The 20,188-nt window shown below is 42.0% G+C and overlaps 1 protein-coding gene across 3 annotated transcripts; it reads right to left on the bottom strand.

Moving 5' to 3' along the window:
• Positions 1-10: 10 nt before the first annotated feature.
• On the bottom strand, positions 11-15,720 carry LOC311025252 (organic cation/carnitine transporter 2-like). Of its 3 annotated transcripts, none has more exons than XM_084028095.1 (12): positions 8,209-8,470; positions 6,999-7,265; positions 6,176-6,358; positions 3,921-4,024; positions 3,574-3,728; positions 3,251-3,422; positions 3,039-3,171; positions 2,751-2,851; positions 2,152-2,366; positions 1,525-1,707; positions 1,187-1,322; positions 11-180 (listed from the first exon to the last, which is right to left on the bottom strand). In XM_084028095.1, exons 2-12 carry the CDS (start codon positions 7,203-7,205, stop codon positions 111-113), a joined length of 1,659 nt encoding a protein of 552 aa, XP_083884221.1. In that variant the 5' UTR covers positions 7,206-7,265; positions 8,209-8,470; the 3' UTR covers positions 11-110. The 3 variants fall into 3 exon arrangements, with proteins under 3 accessions (XP_083884221.1, XP_083884222.1, XP_083884220.1); XM_084028096.1 differs by having other exon boundaries at positions 6,999-7,166; XM_084028094.1 differs by lacking the exons at positions 11-180; positions 1,187-1,322; positions 1,525-1,707; ... (4 more) ...; positions 3,574-3,728; positions 3,921-4,024 and adding exons at positions 8,479-8,661; positions 9,565-9,779; positions 9,902-10,002; ... (4 more) ...; positions 11,417-11,599; positions 11,827-15,720 and having other exon boundaries at positions 6,219-6,358; positions 6,999-7,166; positions 8,209-8,344.
• Between the last annotated feature and the right edge of the window lie 4,468 nt (positions 15,721-20,188).

The following is a 20,188-nucleotide window of genomic DNA, read 5'->3' as shown; positions in this document are numbered from 1 at the left end:
TTCTTGGTCATGTAATGTGAATAAATCAGTGAGAACAATAGCAAAGATAATCAGTTAATAGAACTATATTTATTAATATAAGAAGTAATGTTTTAGACAATCAGTCTCAATCAAAGTCGACTTTCCAAAAGCACCACAGGTTGTGAATTTTCTCTTCTTTTGATGAATGGGCACTTCATACTGTAGTGACAAAAAAAAAAAAACATAATTTGGTATTCAACAAATAAAAAAATGCACCAGTGTTTGAATATTTTCATCTTGATTTTCATCATTCCCTACGGCCGTCTCATCCTCTAAGTCGGTTTCAGACGTTGGTTGTTCACATCCGCGGACATGAACGCGAGATGCAATGTGCACACGACTGCTGGGGGCGGAGTCAGGCTTGTGTGACGATGTGGTCAGAAGGCGCAGAAATGAAAACAATGGTGGAACATTTAGAAATCTTCAAAGTCAAATTAATTAAGAAAGTCCACAATTGGCTTTGCCTTCTGCTTTTCCGTTGCTGTGATCTGAGTATTGACATTAAACAGACCTCCTCCAGTGTTGCCATGTTTACTGTTCACACCATGCAGATCAGGCTGATTTCTGTGGAGCGTCCTTTAGAGCAGGTGTGTCAAACTGATCCAGTAAAGGGCCGTGTGGCTGCAGGTTTTCATTCCAACCAAGCAAGAACACACCTGATCCAACCAATCAAGGTGTGAAGGCAAATCAGGTAGGTGAATAAGTCGAGTCAGGTGTGTTCTTGCTTGGTTGGAATGAAAACCTGCAGCCACAGCGGCCCTTTACTGGATCAGTTTGACACACCTGCTTTAGAGGCACCATGAGTAACCACATGTATGTGAACATTTATGCTCACAACACAGCTGCCTACACAGACGCTTGGTTCAACAGCAAGTATGTTGGACCCTTAAGTACCCTTTTAAAAAGGAAAATACATTTGATTAATAATTTAATTCATTTGACATTATTTTTATGTTTAAATGTTTTCACCCGTCTGCTGTTTCCTTCTTTTCTTATTCTGCGTAATCTCTTGTGGCTGTTTGTGTACTTGTGTTTACTGTACTCGCCAAAGAAAACAACCACACGTGTACTTAACAAGACACCCTTTCACGTCTGGGAGGGCTTCCAAGTAACTACTCCACGTTAACCTTCAACCTAAACCCACCAGTGTTTTCAAGGAACCCACCGTTCTCTCTTGTGCATCTGTTGCAAAGTTTGAGGTAGAGGTCGTCCAAAGGTCTCTGGCAGGAAGAGAGCGGCAAACGCAGAGAGAAGAGCCACAGTCCCCAAAATCACATATGGCAGGAACTCAAAGTAGTCACCTGGAGAAGGAGAAGGGGGTGATTAGGAGGAGGGCGAGGAGATGGAAACATATTCTGGATGTGGATTCATCAGTGTGTGCAGAGCATCCAAACTAACATGAGGTGGAAGACGATGCTTATTTGTTCAAATGTGTCAATGTGCTAAGATAAATCCAGGTTTAAGACATTTTTAGTAATTACTGTTGAAGACCAGTTTACTCACCTAGCTTTAACAAAAAAGGTGACATTGAACTGCCCACCCTGGCAAAAGTAGTGCACGTGCCGGTCGCTGTGGTCCTGAGCACTGTTGGGTAAAGCTCTGCTGAGTACACGTACATCAGCGATGTTCCGCCGGTTATCATAAACTTGCCCAGCATCTCCAGAGCAAAAGCCAGTTGATATAAACCTGATCCACAAGAAATGGGTCATTTAAGAAAAGAGTGAAATTAAAATGATGTTAAGTGCACGAGAATCCCTGTCCGACAGCTCGGTTTGACCCAGATTATTTGATAATGCAAGGTGTTTACAGATCTGCATCGGGGGTTTATACTGCATGATGTCCACCAAACATGTCCGAATCATGGCCATAGAAGGGTTTCTGAACTATTATGCTTGTTCAATGACTGTGAAAGAAATGGGAGATCTCCTCGTGAAAATTCCTGGCATTCATATTATTCAATATCAAGACATGAGTGTTGTTTTCGTTTGTTCTCTTGTGGTGGAGATGGGTTGAGAAAATGGAGTCTGATTCTTGCGTTTTTCTATGAAGATTTTACACATTAAAAGTCTGTTTACAGGTTTTGGGAAGTACTACTGCATATGTGATGCACCCCGTTGTGTTACTACTTACTTGGAGGCACCAGTTGAATCAGGTACAGCGACACGCCTCCAACGATCAAGATGCAAATGACAGACCGTCGTCGTGGGATGTATCTCAGTGCCAGCCAGCAGGTGATGTACGCTGGTACCTCTACAGCTGCTGAGATGAAGGAGCTGATGTAGGGGTTCTCATGAAGTCGGGATGTGTTCAGGGACAGGGCGTAATAACCAGTACTCAGACTGAACCTGGGAAAGACAGATGCAGACAACAGAAGATTGAATGGAAATCTGCAGAGACACAGTAGCAAACCAAGACCATCCATCCCTTCTCCTCTGCCTATCTGAGGCAGCAGGGAAGGAGGGAATACCAGGCGTACCATCGACTCTTTCCAGCTCCTCCAGAGGATCCCAAAGTGTAACCTGGATAGATGGCATATATACCCCTCTCCATCGTGTTCTGGGGCTAGGACCAACGAGCAGAGGAGGCAACTCAAGAGATTCAGTGGGAACTCCCCGCTTGTGGTTTTTGGTTGTATAATGTAGTGTTTGGTTGTGTGTTTATAACAATATACAGTATACATGAGTGACTAAATCAATAACGCCTAGAATCTAATTGGACAGGACACTCACCACACCAGGCACACAATGATTGTCGGGTTTCTGATGCGTTTAGTCTTCAGCAGGTTTAAGATGCTGTGGTTTTCCTTAGGGTGCCTCTTTGTCTCCTCAGCCTGCACGATACAAAACCTCAGTCATACCAGCAGTTCATTGTTCAAACATTCACCTTGTATTTATCATTTATATTTAAAATCATCATATACATGGTGCATACCGTTCATGACACCTGACCTCTGAATTCGACCCATCCTCACCCTTAGGAGAAGCTGGGGAGTATTATTCAGGTCAAGTCAGACTCACATTTACACTGTAATCTTCAAAGATGACCAGTGGAGCTTCGACTTTGTTCATCTTCGCAGCCTTTCTCACGATGGCCTCAGCCTCCTCCACTCTTCCCTGAGTGAGCAGCCACCGAGGAGACTCTGGGATCAACCTGCCTCAGGATTCAGCAGAGAAACAAGGGTTCAGGCTGGATGAGAGGGGCTTACTAATGAAATGTGAGCACCACCTACCACCAGAGGGGGACGTAGAGCAGGCCAGGCAGAGAGAGAGCCAACAGAAGAGATGTCCAGCCCCTTAAGAAGTAAGCAAAGAGAGGCAGCATCATGTAGCCAATGGCAAAGCTCAGGCAAACTCCCAAAGAGCAGAAGATGACCCGCACATCCTTAGTCAGGATCTCAGCGCCTGGACAAAGAAATACAGCGAGAGAGATAATGTATTACAGAATAAATAAATCATAGTGATAATGAAGTCATCGTGAGATTGAGAGCAACAAGACAAAATCAAAATACTAAATTAATTCATTGTTACCAGAGCTTGAAATGTTGACATTTACCCAGAACAAAACCAGCCACATAATTGGCGATCTGTCCCAAACCGTTGATGAAGAGGAGGATGGCGAACACCGTCCATGAAGGTGAAAATATTTCAACAAAGGTAAAGACGGTCTGAAGTGCCATGGTGGCAAAGAGAATAGGCTTCCTCCCAAACCTAGAGGGAGAAGACAAACAAGGACAAGGATTATTCTCCACTGTTCCTTTAAAGGACTATTATTAGTTTAGATTAGAGACATTCATTGTCCACTGCGTGTGGAAATTCAGTTAATTTATAGCTGTAGGCAAAAAAAACCCCAATAGTATCAGCAGCAAGTTTAAAAGTACAGCATTGTGGCGTTTAGATTACCTGTCTGAGAGCTGGCCGCAGAACAAGGATCCACAAAGGATTCCCAGAAAGAGAACGGTTGAAGATAACGGCTGCTTCCACTGGTCACTGCACACCAGGTCAAACTGGAATATCCACACATGAACAATTAAACCGTCACACTCAAGGCCCAGAGGGAATCCATGATCTATCTGACGTATAAAAGTCTGAAATTCACATGCCTTTAGCCCGGTTGGTCTTAACTTCTGACAGAAAACATATATTTTGTTTTATTCAAAGACAAAAGTTTTTTGTTTTTTTTTGTTTTATGAAAAGAAAAAAAATGTTTTGGGGTGGGAGGATTTAAATGTAAATACAAGTCCAGTGTTTCCCCTACCATTGTACAGGCCAAAAAAAAAATCAATATACCAAAAATAAGCCACCTATCAATTCATTCATAAATCAATAATCATTTACATTAGGAGCGCCTCCGCGCAGCACAGCAGACTTGCTCCGCAAGACGCGCGGCCGCAACAATCCACACCGCGCGCTCCCGCTACGTTCTTCTTCGTGTACTTTACGCGCTTGATGTTGTTCTGATGCCGCTCTGCCTCGTTAAACCACCACGATGTCGCTTTCTACTTTGAAAACACGGAAAGTTTACATTGTATTTTGATAAGCTGTTGCACTCTTCAGACTCGTGGTGTGAGCGGTACCGGACCCGGACCGGTACCGGACCCGGAACCGGACCGGTGCATTTATAAGAAAAATGCCGCTGTGTGTCGCCGTCCAAAATCCGCTTTCCTCGCGCTGCCTGCTCGCACAGATCCGCTCGTGCGCACATTCGCTGATGCAGGTCGAGTGTTGTCGAGAAATAAATGCAGAGACGGCGCTCCTTAAAAACAACATCAAGCCATGCGTGTGAAGTATTAGGACGAGATGACGTATGTACAACCGGCTAACGGGCCAAAGCCCGTTTGGGCTGGAGCCGAGGCACGCTACTGATCGCGCCCTTAGGCAGCCTATGTTAATAAAATAAGGATTGTTTTTGATAAGCTGTGGAACTCTGAGTTAAAGAATTTCTACCTGAATTTCTATGAACTATTAGGCTGTTGAGTAAACCTATAACTTATATTTTACTTGATAAAATAAGACAATATATGCACTCATATGTCGTTGTAGTGTTTTACAGTATCTGTAGCTTTTAATGTGATGCTCCTCATTTTCCAGACATATTTTTCCGGCCCATAATTCTGCATCATTTCCATCAACCGGCACCTTAATAAGTCACTCTCTCCTTGTGATCTTGAATACACTCTGGTTGAACAAAAATGTTGAATGCAAATATAATAATTGCAGAATTGCAGACTGCTTGCTGTGCCACCTGACTTAATCCAACTGCACCAATACACCATCCCACGCGTCTCGTCTGTTTAGGTTTTTTTCGGTGGGTACCACCGGGCCTGAAAAAAATTATAGGGGAAACACTGAAGTCCTTGTGTCTAGGTCGGGTTGCAGGGCAGCCGTGTCAGCAAGGTATTCCGGACATGTCCACAGAATTGCATTGCATTGTCTGAGATGGAATGGCTCAGTTCCCTCTTCACCACAATGGTCCAGTACAAGGCTGCACCGAACCACCTTTCCATCTCACACTACATTTTACACTCACTCCAGAACAAGACCCCGAGGTACTTGACGTAAGCACCGCCTCAGACACGGAGGGACTGACTTTTATCTGGACTGCTTTACGGCTGCAGATCGATCTGAACAACTCTTCTGCTAAGAGGCAATTTGGAGGTCCTCAGTGAAGACACTCTCCAGAAGTTTGGTTCCAAAACTATTCATGGAGCTGAGCCAAACTACATCTGGTAGTTACCAATCCACCTCCCACACACGTTCAGGTTCCTTCCTTTTCACACATAACATTCAACATTAACATCATTTCACTACTAACTACTACATTATCAGTTTCCCACATGGCGCGATTGGCCTTGGGGCGCAGCTGCTTAGAGCACGGCAGAAACCGGATCTCCAACGTACGCTCAAGTCTTTCTTCCTCATCGTTGTTTTTAGGGCCTGTTTTTGGATACCCCGAGGAGTTCTTCCACCTCCCTCCTTCCATGCTACCTCACTGATAATTAGTTATACACACCTAGATCCACCAGAAAAAGTTTTTACAACAAACTGTGAACATGAGTTTGCTGAGTGTTGCAGTCAGGTTTAATAATTAATTACAGTTGGTACAATAAATGTTAAACTAGCACCCACAAACTCCCATAGCAGCAGACCACACTCACCTCAGAGACTAAGGTGGACTGGTATATGTCTTTGCTGTAGCTCCACCCGTCCACGCAGCCCTCCGTCTCCAGGTCGGTGAGGTTGACGTCCCTGCCAGGAACCAGTCCCTGAGCTGAGAGGTTCGTAACCACATCCAGCCTGTACCTGCTGCACCGGCTCAGCTCCTCTTCTCCATTCACCACCTCACAGTCACAGTGGCAGAAACTTTATTTGCATTCCTGCAGAATCAGACTTCTTAAGGATGAACCTTCCTTGTGTATTATTTCATTGTGATTAAATATTTTTTCTCTCTTACTTTATCGACAATGATATGTAGTGGTTTCTTTCTTTCTTTCTTTCTTTCGACAAATGTACTTATTGTAAGACTTTTGCACTTCACACTGTATAGTATATACAGTGTATATACCTTTCCATAAAACCCTGGCGTGTAGCCAGAGCTATGTGCAGGGAGGGCATTATTTAAACTGATCAAAATTCTGTGTGCGCTGCTACACGTATAATCCATACAGTAACAAAAAAACTATAGCATTAGGCTTGCCATAAAGCCAAAAAACAAAAGGACAAATTCATTTCTGAGCATTTGGTACTATCACACCACGTTGGCGTGGGGTACAGGTAGGTCTTTCACACATGAGCAGTACTTTGAAGAGCATTACTTTTAGCCTACTAAAACAAAAAGAAAAACAAAGGAAAAGTAGGAAAAGATGAGAGTTGTAAGTTTAAAAAAAAACATGGGGACCATTCATGTTTTATTTTTTTCCCCTTTGTAATTGTTGCAAAGAGATAACAAGGCAACACTCAACAAACCGTTAATTTAGTTACCTCTATGGGGATGATGGCATGGCGCCACGCTGGGGTCAGATTAACCTCAGGAACCAGGCAGTGGTGACTGGGAATGTCGGCCAGGAAGACCATGGAGAAAGTACAGAATCCATTGGGCAAGATGCTGGCACAGAGCAGGAAGAAGATGACCTGCTGGAAGCGTCCCCACTGACCCAGAAAAGCTACGGCGTCATCATAATCCTCCATAGTCTGAGAGTCCCGACTGTCCCCCTCCACAGTCTGTATCGTGTACACGACGTGTTCCTTCTGCAAGAGATAACAGAGAGAAGTAGGTTCTCCTGGTGGGCTAGCCACACCCTTTTTGTTTAACAGCCACAAATAAGTTTTAGCTTTCCGTCGTCATGTGAGGAAATTTACATGTTGAGTCCTGTGTTGTAGGCGGGTTCATAAATATGTTGCAGCTGAGCTGTGCGGGGTCGGGTCGGGGAAAAAACTTCCAAAAATACTCCCCCAGGACATTATTATTTGTCAATGATTTGGAGACGCTTCAATGAAACCCACTGGATTCAGCAGAGTTCAGTGTAATAGAGTGTGCATTTATAGCCTTCATTATCAACTCTTAGAGTAACGTTTCTGTGACGGCATCAAACATAGTTAAAAGTATAAGAATCCTCAGCAGCAATGCAATTGTTTCCATAACAACATAATACTGCTGTTCACTGTTGTAAAAAGTGAAAATGTGTGTAATAAAAAAAAGAAAAGAAAACACCAGTACATGTGTATCAAACAAAGTTTTATCTTATTTTTTTATAATCTTCTGATTCCATCAGTTTGGGCGTGTTTGGGTTAATTGCTCTCATAACTCATATGATAAATAACATCAACAGGAGAAGATTATGAAAGATACTGAGTTAATAAAACTTTATTTATTAATAGCTCATATAAGTAATGTTTTCTAGACAATCAATCAGTCTCAGTCAGTCAACTTTCAAAATGTGCCACGGGTTTTGAATGTTCTCTTCTTTTGCTGAATGGGTTCATGCTGTAGTCACCAAAAAACAAAGACCAGGGTTTTAAAAAGGACAAACACACATACTGTGTTACGCTCTGAGACATCCGAGTAATGAAAGACTTTGATGGCTGATACGTTAGGATAGGCTAAATGAGAACACTTAAGATTCATTTATCATTCCACTAAACATTCATAATCATTTATATGTTGTAATCGTTTTGAGGAGGAACCACCGACCTCTCTCTCTTGTGCATCTGTTGAGTAGTTTGAGGAAGAGGTCGTCCAAAATTCTCTGGCAGGAAGAAAGCAGCAAACGCAGAGACAACAGCCAGAGTCCCCAAAATGATATAAGGCAGGAACTCAAAGTCGTCACCTGGACAAGGAGTCAGATTTTATGGATGCGAGTGTGTGCAGAGCAACTAAAACGAGGTGAAATCAGATCTTATCTGTTAACATCCAGGTATAAGACATATTTAGTACTTACTATTGTACGACCAGTTTACTCACTTAGCTGTAACAAAAAGGGTGACATTGAACTGCCCACCCTGGAAACAGTAGAGCACACGCCGGTGGCTGTGGTCCTGAGCACCGTTGGGTAAAGCTCTGTTGTGTAGACGAACATCAGCGATGCACCGGTGGTGATCACAAACTTACCCAGCATCTCCAGAGCAAAAGCCACCTGTGATAAACCTGAAAAGTGTTTGCAGTGTTTAGTGATTCTTTTTCTCCTCTGTTAAAACTTTTCATTCTTAAAAACTCTTCAGAAAACCTGTTTTCAGGTGACTTCTTTTGAATGGAGGGTGAAGACTTTTCTGTTTGCTGCCGTCTTTGATTAGATCTTTTCTTACACTACACTTATCTTTGTCTGATTCTATTTTAGTTGTTCTTTTTCTATTATCTTTGGACTTAAAATGTTGTTTTAAATGGTATGTTATTACAATCTAATCATTTCAGTGCGTTTCATTTGCACTTGCATTTGGTGTTTTATGTCAAAGCGCTTTGAACTGCCTTGTTGCTGTAATGTGTGCTATGTGAATAAACTCGCCTTGAGGAATCCTTATCGCTGTTTGAGGCTAGCAGCTCAAAGCTACATTATTAGATTCTCCCAGCATAGTGTTGTGGACAAATACATCTGTCCAATAAAGATCAACCACCAGGATCAGCTTTTTCTCCGTGGTTGATTCAACAAAGTATTTTCATCTGCAGACAGTAATACTTCGCCCCTGCCTTCTCATGTAAAAGCTCAGACAGCAGGAACGACCCTGAGTCTAGCAGGAATCTCCCTTTTAAGGAGGAGGAATCATACCGTAGACAAAAGACGGGTCATGTCCTATCTTACAAAGACAAGATCTACAGAACACAGATTATAACTTACAAACATCCAAAATTCCCATAAAAATAGCCAAGTCAACTGTCGGTGTTAGGAGTTGCATTGTGGGTAATGGAGATACTGCATTACCCACAATGCAAAGAATTTTATCCTCTTTTTTGAACTGCCCATCTTGAGTCTGACAGTGTTATAGGAGTGCAACACTGCATCTGTACTCTGTTAAAGTGAATAGTATTAATGCACCCCGTTGTGATACTACTTACTTGGAGGCACCAGTTGAATCAAGTACAGCGACACGCCCCCAACGATCAAGATGCAAATGACAGACAGTCGTCGTGGGATGTATCTCAGTGCCAGCCAGCAGGTGATGTACGCTGGTACCTCTACAGCTGCTGAGATGAAGGAGCTGATGTAGGGGTTCTCATGAAGTCGGGATGTGTTCAGGGACAGGGCGTAATAACCAGTACTCAGAGTGAACCTGGGAAAGACGGATGCAGACAACAGAAGATTGAATGGAAATCTGCAGAGACACAATAGCAAACCAAGACCATCCATCCCTTCTCCTCTGCCTATCTGAGGCTAATTGGACAGGACACTCACGACACCAGGCACACAATGACTGTGGTGTTTCTGATGTGTTTAGTCTTCAGCAGGTTTAAGATGCTGTGGTGTTCCTTAGGGTGCCTCTTTGTCTCCTCAGCCTGCACGATACAAAACCTCAGTCATACCAGCAGTTCATTGTTCAAACATTCACATTGTATTTATTATTTATTTTTAAAATCATCATTTACATGGTGCATACTGTTCATGACACCTGACCTCTGAATTCGACCCATCCTCACCCTTAGGAGAAGCTGGGGAGTATTATTCAGGTCAAGTCAGACTCACATTTACACTGTAATCTTCAAAGATGACCAGTGGAGCTTCGACTTTGTTCATCTTCGCAGCCTTTCTCACGATGGCCTCAGCCTCCTCCACTCTTCCCTGAGTGAGCAGCCACCGAGGAGACTCTGGGATCAACCTGTCTCAGGATTCAGCAGAAAAAACAAGGGTTCAGGCTGGATGAGAGGGGCTTACTAATGAAATGTGAGCACAACCTACCACCAGAGGGGGACGTAGAGCAGGCCAGGCAGAGAGAGAGCCAACAGAAGAGATGTCCAGTCCCTTAAGAAGTAAGCAAAGAGAGGCAGCATCATGTAGCCAATGGCAAAGCTCAGGCAAACTCCCAAAGACGAGAAGATGACCCGCACATCCTTAGTCAGGATCTCAGCGCCTGGACAAAGAAATACAGCGAGAGAGATAATGTATTACAGAATAAATAAATCATAGTGAGATTGAAGTCATCGTGAGATTGAGAGCAACAAGACACGTAGATTGAAATTATTCAAAATCAAAATACTAAATTAATTCATTGTTACCAGAGCATGAAATGATATTTACCCAGAACAAAACCTGACAGGTATTTAGAGCTCTGTCCCAAACCGTTGATGAAGAGGAGGATGGAGAACACCATCCATGAAGGTGAAAATATTCCAAGAAAACTAAAAATGGTCTGAAGTGCCATGGTGGCAAAGAGAACAGGCTTCCTCCCAAACCTAGAGGGAGAAGACGACAACAAAAAGCAAAGGCAAATAAACAAGATTTAAAACAAGGGGTGGGGTTTGGGAGGCCAATGTAGAGACGGTCTTCCAACAATAACGGATAACTAGCAACCGGAAAGAACATTCTCAAACCACTGCATCTAATTTAATTGAGAGATACATTACCTGTCTGAGAGCTGCCCGCAGACCAAGGATCCAAAAAGGATTCCCAGAAAGAGAACGGTTGTAGATAACGGCTGCTTCCACTGATCACTGCACACCAGGTCAAACTGGAATATCCACACATGAACAATTAAACGGTCACACTCAAAGACCAGAGGGAATTCACCTCATGAATAAAAGTATAACAAAAATCATTGATTTATTGTTACATTCTCTTTCATTTTGATAGAAACAGCTGTAAATTATTGGATGAGTCCTTACATTGTTATTATGCAATCTCACCTTTACAGAAAAAAGAACCTTGATCCATTTGTAACTACAAAAAACAACTATCAAACTAGACCACACTCACCTCAGAGACTAAGGTGGACTGGTATATGTCTTTGCTGTAGCTCCACCCGTCCATGCAGCCCTCCGTCTCCAGGTCGGTGAGGTTGACGTCCCTGCCAGGAACCAATCCCTGAGCTGAGAGGTTCGTGACCACATCCAGCCTGTACCTGCTGCAGCGGCTCAGCTCGGGTTCCCCATTCACCACCTCACAGTCACAACAGTATAAATCAGTGTTTCTGCGGGGCATTTCTTAAAGATCAAAATACCCGTCTGTGAAAGTTCTCCGTCATCCAGGTCCTGGTCATCTCTGAAAGCTTGTTCGTTGGCAACTGAACTTGCTTTAAACTAGTGTCTTCTATCTTTTCTTGGTGTATTCAATGCTGTTTGAAAGAATCTCAACTGATTGACTTCTCAAAATAATGACCAACTTACCTCTATGGGGATGATGGCATGGCGCCACGCTGGGGTCAGATTAACCTCAGGAACCAGGCAGTGGTGACTGGGAATGTCGGCCAGGAAGACCATGGAGAAAGTACAGAATCCATTGGGCAAGATGCTGGCACAGAGCAGGAAGAAGACGACCTGCTGGAAGCGTCCCCACTGACCCAGAAAAGCTACGGCGTCGTCATAATCCTCCATAGTCTGAGAGTCCCGACTGTCCCCCTCCAGTCTGTATCATGGACTATTGTACTTTTATACTGCCAGCTCAGCACACCCTTTAGGTGTGTCGTTGCAACTGAAATACCAGTTTAGTCTAGTGCAAGGCAAGAAAAGGCAAGGCAACTTTATTTGTATAGCACATTTCATACACAAGGCAGACTCAAAGTGCTTCACATCATAAAACAAAGTGAGAAGAAAAATAAATGAGCATGAGCCATCCCCAGTGCGATGCAGGAATGACTGAAGAGTCACTCTTTGTGTTGGCACTTATAATGCAGTTGAATTTACATACAGGTCTGACATCCTGCAGCCCCCCTTCTCCATGTGTCCCCAGATGTTGTCTTTGATCAAAGGGTCATTGTCTTATCCTGCATCAAAGGGCTTCTTTGGTGACGCCCCTGGTGGCAAATGGTCCTGCAATACGCATTTAGGACAGACAGCCATTTGCCCACATAAATACATGATTAAATAGGAATTTCCCTCACATTCCCCCCTTTTGATTAATTTGTAAATCAAACAATTAAATCAACAATCAATAGGTACTGTCATAAAAGGATCACATTGGGGTTACAGAAATCTAAATCGTTACTAATATAAGTTGCCAGATTTGTATTACGTGTTATACAATTTTATTTCTTTCGGTCAGGTGATACGATTGCTCAATGATCGGGACCCTGTTTTCTTCCTCTTCAAGAGTGTTCCTTCTTATCCCAAGGTGTTGTTATGCACGTCGGAGCACAAATGCCGGTCCGCAGAAGTGTACAGAGCACCATCAAGACGGGTGGAAAAACTGGACCACCACTGTTCCCCACGGACCAAATTGGTCACACAGCCATTGTTGTCTGTCGGCATCACAGCAGTCGCTCCTGTGGTTTTTTGCTGGGTCTTCTTCTTCTCGTCCTCGTAGGGTTGCGGGTCTGTTCCCCCCGTCCGGATCTCTGCCTTGTGTGGTGGCTCCTTCCTGCAGTGGCTGGTGTGGACCCACGTTGCTCTCTCTGCTATCTTCACAGCCGTGTTGGTTATCAGGAGTACCAGAAATGGTCCTGTCCAGCGTGGTTCCCTCCTGCAGTCTTTTATCACCACCCAGTCTCCAGGCTGTAGTGGTCCTTGCAAGAGGGTTGGTAGGGCTGCTCTGACCTGTGTGTGGACAGACTTGAGAGTTGGGAGAGGTTAATGCAGTAGTCAAGCATAGCATAAGTTGGCTGGATTCCTTGTCTTCCTCCGACATGGGTCTGAGGCACACTAAGCACTTTGGGAAAAGAAAACTTTAGAACAAAATGTTTGTGAGTGGTTAGAGAAGTCCCCTGTACACTAGGAGCTGTCAGCTGTTTCTACCATATCTAGCCAGGCACTGATACAAACATCTTTGCAAACTCAGGTTGTCCTTTGGAGGAGAGAGGAGGTGTTATTTGGGAAGAAAGGTTAGGCATTTTCACATTTTACATTGTTATCTGAATGGGTCGTGGTGAGCAGGTTTACACAACTGCCACCATGCAGTCGTGTGGCTCACCATCCACTGCTGTAGACAAAAGGCTTGCTGGTTAAGTACAATGCATCAGGTTATAGTGACATTAGGGAGTGAGAGCAAAACATTATGGTAATGCATCATCTGTGCTGGAGTGAGGTGGCTCATTCTCCACTCCAGGAGGATGGATGCAACTACCTGAGGAACAAAAAGGTTTAGCGATGACATTCATTCTTTCTTTTTACAGTCTGTGTCAAAAGGTTGCTCTGAGTCGGGTCAGCCCAAGGTCGGGGCGGCAGTCAGGGTTTGTACAAGCTAAACAAAGCTGGCATGTCCGTCGTTGTCCAAGTCCGTGTGTTTGTCGGTCGATGTCCATGATCATGTGTCATGCTCTGCAGAGGCTGTGCCATCTCAGCATAATTTTAAAGATGGCTTAGATCCGATTATCGGTTAGTTTTTTTTTTAAAACCTTATGGGAAATAATGTGGCCTAGGAAGGTTACTTCCTGTTTTACCCACTACAATTTTGAGAGGCTGACTTTGTGGCCTTGTGCTGCTAAAAACTTTAGCAGTGCCACTGTGTCAGCCTGGCATGCCTGTTCACTTTCTGAAAACCAAAGTGAATTGTCGACGTACTGCATAATTTTACTCTTGCAAGGATGTTTTAAGACCTCTTGTCTCAGTAGCCCATCGCGGCTCTGGTGTGTGTCCAAAAACGACCTGTGACATAACTGTGTGTGGATCAGAAACCAATGGAGCTCTGGCATAAACCGCGTTGTTCTCTGCTCTCATATCCCAAACAAATTGCAAGACCGCTGGTGGTTTTTCTTGAGGTGTCTTTTTACTGGAAAGATAGGTTTGCAACAAGGTGAATCTGGACATGCGACAACTCCATGCTCCATGAGCAATCCAAATACTGGAGCTACCCTAAAATAAATGATCACCAGTTAACAAATCTGACTCATATCCTCTAAGCCATTGTGTCTCAAAATCTTCATCAGCTGTGAGTGTGATGCATTCAGTGCAATGTTAATCGTCAATGTATCTGTGTGTAACCCCCCCCCCCCCCTTTACGATTTGCATTGCAAAGGTTGTTAGCTGTTGACCAACAGAGTGAGGATGATCACACTTTAAATCCCATGTGTATTCATACAAAAGGAGGAGTTGGGTCAAAGGTGACACCCTGAAAATGCCTATTTTCTCTGGTGTGTGTTTGTATGTGTGTTTTGCTCACCCATGTCCAGTCCCTGTTCCGTCTCTCTGCTTAGTCACCAACCTCCTCTCCCATGTGTCCTTCTCCCTCTTGTTCCTGGATTTGTTACTATAACTATACTATAACTATTACTATAGAATTGCCATCCTTCTGAGTTTTTTTTTCTTTTTTCTTTGGGACAGTCTTTAATCCAGTGAACTCCCACGGTGGTGACAGGCGTGGTGAGCGGTGTTTTTGAAAAGTCCATCCATGAGCCCTGCCCCGTCTGCCTGGTCTTCCTCTGCCCTGATGGTGTAGTTTCCGTTCATAGGCCTGCAGTTGAGCCATTTGCAGTCTATTTTCCAGCTTTGCCTTCTTCTTGTCAGCTTTCTCCTCAGTTCCTGCTTACATATTTGGCATAGCTGGAGCGTTCATATCAGGCAAAGGTGCAGCAGGTCCGATGACTCGGGTCTGTCTGTCGCAGGTAATAGTTGTTGTGGTGCAGCTTCAGGAGGTGTGTAGGGAGGAGGAGGCCGTGCTTCGCCAGAGAAACAGTCCAGGTCCTGGTGTACTTTGCCTGTGGGAAAATTAGCACACTGGGTTTTTAAGTTCCCCACCCCCCGCTATGTTAATTCTTTTGTATGTCCCTGTACAATACTGCTCCCAAACCTCCAGATACTCACATGTTCCTTCTCCATGCTTGTCACACATGGTCTTTGCACACCCCTCATATAAAATTTTGGACCCCATAGTTTACTTTGAGTCTTACCCACGATGAATCATTTCAACAAGTCTTACCAGAAAGAACCCAGAGATTCTGTGATACCACACACAATTTCTAACGTGGACCACAGCCGTAAAAATAGCTGTAGCCCGATCCGGATCCTAATAAACAAAAACAAAAAACAACAAACAAAGCAAACAAACAAACAAAAAAATAAGAATAATAATAAAAAATAAAAATAGAAACTTTTAACTGCGCTCAGTCAGTCGGGACCTTTCAATGAGATATCATTTTCCAGATATTCATTGAAAGGGTGATTGGTCCAATCTGGTCAGCCCGTCTGGACTTGGTGCCGACCCCTGGTACCTCTATTGTCAGATCAGTACTCTTGAGATCGGGTGCTACTGCCTCGTTAGCTCTATTAACGCGTTCACGTCTGCCGTTAAGTAGATTTTGGATAAAATAGAATAAAAGTTTAACTGCGCTCAGTCAGTTAGGACCTTTCAATGAAATATCATTTTCCGGATATTCACTGAAAGGGTGACTAGCCCCTACGTCTAGTCCAGATCAGTCCTCCTGACATTGGTTGCCAACTCGTCGTTAGCTCCTATAACGCGTTCTCAGCTGCCGTTATGGACCCTGGATAAAATAGAATAAAAAGTTTAACTGCGCTCAGTCAGTTAGGACCTTTCAATTAAATATAATTTTCCGGATATTCATTAAAAGGGTGACTAGCCCCTACGTCTAGTCCAGATCAGTCCTCCTGACATTGGGTGCCAACTCCTTGTTAGCTCTATTAACGCGTTCTCAGCTGCCGTCAATAGACTTTGGACTAAGCTCAGTAGTCCAGATGCCAACCCTCGGTTAGCTTAACTCGATTAACGCGCCTGCAGACGCCGATAATAGACCCTTTCGGCCCTTAAACGCGAGTTATTTCCTTACTCGATCAGCGTGTCCCAGACATCGGTGATAGACCCGTCGGCCCGTACGCGAGTAATTCCCATTAGGCCTCTACTATTGAATATTATCAGATATTATGTCCTCACCTTTTAAGTTCTTTTAAGTTCTACTATCATTACCAGACCTAGCAGAATCACATCACACTCTGCCACTCTCATAGACAATATATTCACCAATGACATTAAAACAGTACAATAAGCGGACTATTGATAAATGATATTAGTGACCACCTACCAGTTTTCACAGTTTATGACAGGAACTATAAATACAATAAGCCAGTCAGAAATAAAGAATACAGACGGGTTAGATCTGAAGAATCGATGATGGCTTTTAAAAATGAACTGCTGGCATATAACTGGAATGAAATGTATGAGAAAATAGACATTAACAGTGCATATGAAGAATTTCTCAGAATATTCACAACATTATACAATAAAAACTGTCCAATAACCCAATATACAAGAAAAAGTAAATACTCGGAATGCCCATGGATCACGAAGGGTTTACAAAATGCCTGTAAAAAGAAATACACACTGTACCGAAATTTTATAAGGCTGAAAACTGAAGATACTGAGAATAAATATAAAACGTATAAAAATAAGTTAACTAAAATTATAAGAACTAATAGAAAAGACTACTATAGGAATATATTGGAAAAGAACAAAAACAATATTAAAGGAATATGGAACATACTGAACAGTGTTATAAAAAATGGTTCGGGACTCAGAAATTATCCTAAGTACTTTTTGGTTATTGAAAAGGAGGAGTACAATATGGATGTTGTGGCCAACTGCTTTAACCATTTTTTTGTAAATATTGGTCCTGACCTAGCAAGAACAATTCCTGATCAAGGGACATCCGAGCAAAATATGGAAAAATTCATAAATAGAAATGAGTACTCTATGTTTCTCACAGCAGTGGAAGAAAGGGAAATTGTTGATATTGTTTTGAGTTGTAAGGGCAAAAAGTCTAAGGATTGTGATGACATTGATATGACTGTGGTAAAAAAAGTGATTGAGGGAATAACAAAACCATTCACATACATCTGTAACTTATCATTCCAAACTGGTACATTTCCAAAAAAAAATGAAAATAGCAAAAGTCATACCTCTGTACAAATCTGGGAACAAACACCAATTCACAAATTACAGACCGGTCTCATTACTGCCACAATTTTCCAAAATTCTTGAAAAGCTATTCAATAATCGACTGGATAATTTCATAGATAAGCACAAACTGCTCAGTGAAAATCAATACGGATTCAGAGCAAATAGATCTACATCAATGGCTTTACTAGACTCAGTTGAAGAAATAACAAATTCTATAGACCAAAATCAACAATCAGTAGGGATATTCATAGATCTAAAAAAAGCCTTTGACACAATAAATCATGATATATTAATAATAAAACTGGAACGTTATGGCATCAGGGGTATAGTGGGGAACTGGGTGAGGAGTTACTTGAGTGACAGGCAACAAATTATCTTTAAACTTATGCAAAACAAAATTAATGTTATTTGGAAACTGCAGAATAAATGAACAAATAAAGATACGGATTGATGGGGTAGACATTGAAAGAGTTAGTCAAATAAAATTCCTCGGGGTAACAATTGATGAAAAACTAAACTGGAAATCGCACATAAAACATATACACTCCAAGGTGTCCAGAAGCATTGCAGTATTATATAAAGCCAAACAGGTTCTGGATCTTAAATCACTACACATTCTCTATTGTTCACTGGTTTCACCTTATTTAAGTTACTGTGTAGAGGTTTTGGGCAATAATTACAAGAGTACATTACTTTCACTGTTTACTTTGCAGAAAAGAGCTATACGGACCATTTTCAATGCTGGTTATAGGGATCATACAAACTCATTATTCATACAGTCAGAAATACTCAAATTGACAGATCTGGTTGAATTTCAAACAGCACAATTAATGTTCAAAGCAAAAAATAACAAACTACCAGCAAATATTCAAGGAATGTTCACCCAAAGAGAAGGGAGTTATTTCTTACGGGGACTGTTTAAATTTAAATTGCGAAAGGTGCGTACATCCAGAAAAAGTTTTTGTATTTCTGTCTGTGGGGTAAAACTATGGAATAGTTTGAAAGAAGAGCTCAAGCAATGTCCAAACATAAAATTATTTAAAAAGAGGTTCAAGGAAATGATTCTCGAAAGGTACAGGGATGAGGGTGTTTGATGATCATTGGGTGTTAATTGTTTATTTATTAGTTTGTTATTTATTAATTTTGTGTCCGTGTTTTGTATTTATTTTTTTAGGAAAGTATTACAGTTATTATATATACTATAGTATATTATATTTATTATACTACAGTTATTATAGTATATATTTGATAGGAACATATAATACATTTTTATTTTACATAAAGTATATATATTATATTATATTTGGATACATTAAGAATATATATATATATATATATAATAAGTAATAATACATGAAAATGTTATTAATAATTATTATGAATAAGGAAGCTTAGCTAAAATGAGGGATGGAGAAGGGGTGGGATTAGATAAGTGGAAACTTCTTCCCACTCCTTTTCGAACATGCTTTTCTTTTAAGCAATTGTTTGTCATTCATGTATATAATTATGCTTACTATTTCTATTTCTGTTATTTCTGTAACAATTTTTTTTTTTTTTTTTTACATGTTCGAAATAAAATTTCAATCAATCAATCAATCTTTTCACTTTGGATTGCTGTGTCAAGGATTCCGTGAAGCACAACCGATTCAGGCGCCCTCCTTTCTAACCCCTTTGGTCGGTTACGATCCTCTGTTGGGAAGAAGCTTTGGGCTCCGGAACCCAGTCTTTGGGTCCGGCTGCGCAGTTGACCTGTCGGTGTGTCTCAGGAAATCCTCGAAGCCAGCAATCCCGGACGAGCCCCCATCTGTCGTTGCAACTGAAATACCAGTTTAGTCTAGTGCAGGTGAGAGTTGGCAATGAAATACCAGTAGACATAATATCCGAATCTGAAGATCTTTTAATGCTGCAGCATGAGCCATTCCCCAGTGCGATGCAGGAATGACTGAAGAGTCACTCTTTCTGTTGGCACTTATAATGCAGTTGAATTTACATACAGGTCTGACATCCTGCAGCCCCCCTTCTCCATGTGTCCCCAGATGTTGTCTTTGATCAAAGGGTCATTGTCTTATACATTCTCACCACTCTCTAGCTTTGATCCCCCCAGTGCTGAAGAAGTGTATGAAATTATTAAGAACCTAAAGAACTCTGCCCAAGGACATGATGGTATTAAAAGCAGTCTTGTGAAAGAAACAATAGACTACATTATCCATCCTCTAACCCATCTTTTTGCTTTATCTCTTCAGTCTGGTATCGTCCCCCAAGAACTCAAAATTGCGAAAGTCATACCAATATTTAAATCTGGTAATACAAAGGACTTTGGCAACTATCGCCCAATATCCATATTACCATGTTTCTCTAAGATTGTGGAAAAATTGGTATATGTAAGAATCTCCAAGCACTTAGTTGCTAACAATATACTGTATGACCATCAATATGGATTTCGCAGGAAATATTCCACTGAGCATGCATTGCTACAATTATTCAACAACATATCCTCAGCACTGGATGGTAAAAAAATTGCCCTTTGTGTTTTTCTTGATTTCAGTAAAGCATTTGATACCGTCAATCATAAAATTCTCATCTCAAAGCTCAATAGATATGGAATCCAGAATGTTGCTCTAAATTGGCTGATCAATTACCTCTACAATAGAGAGCAGTTTGTTTATTTTAATGGTGTTTCATCTA

Source organism: Eutrigla gurnardus (assembly GCF_963514095.1).
Source record: "Eutrigla gurnardus genome assembly, chromosome: 15".
NCBI lineage: Eukaryota > Metazoa > Chordata > Actinopteri > Perciformes > Triglidae > Eutrigla > Eutrigla gurnardus.
Note: the sequence above shows the minus strand (reverse complement) of the source record. Positions and strands in the feature narration are given on the sequence as shown.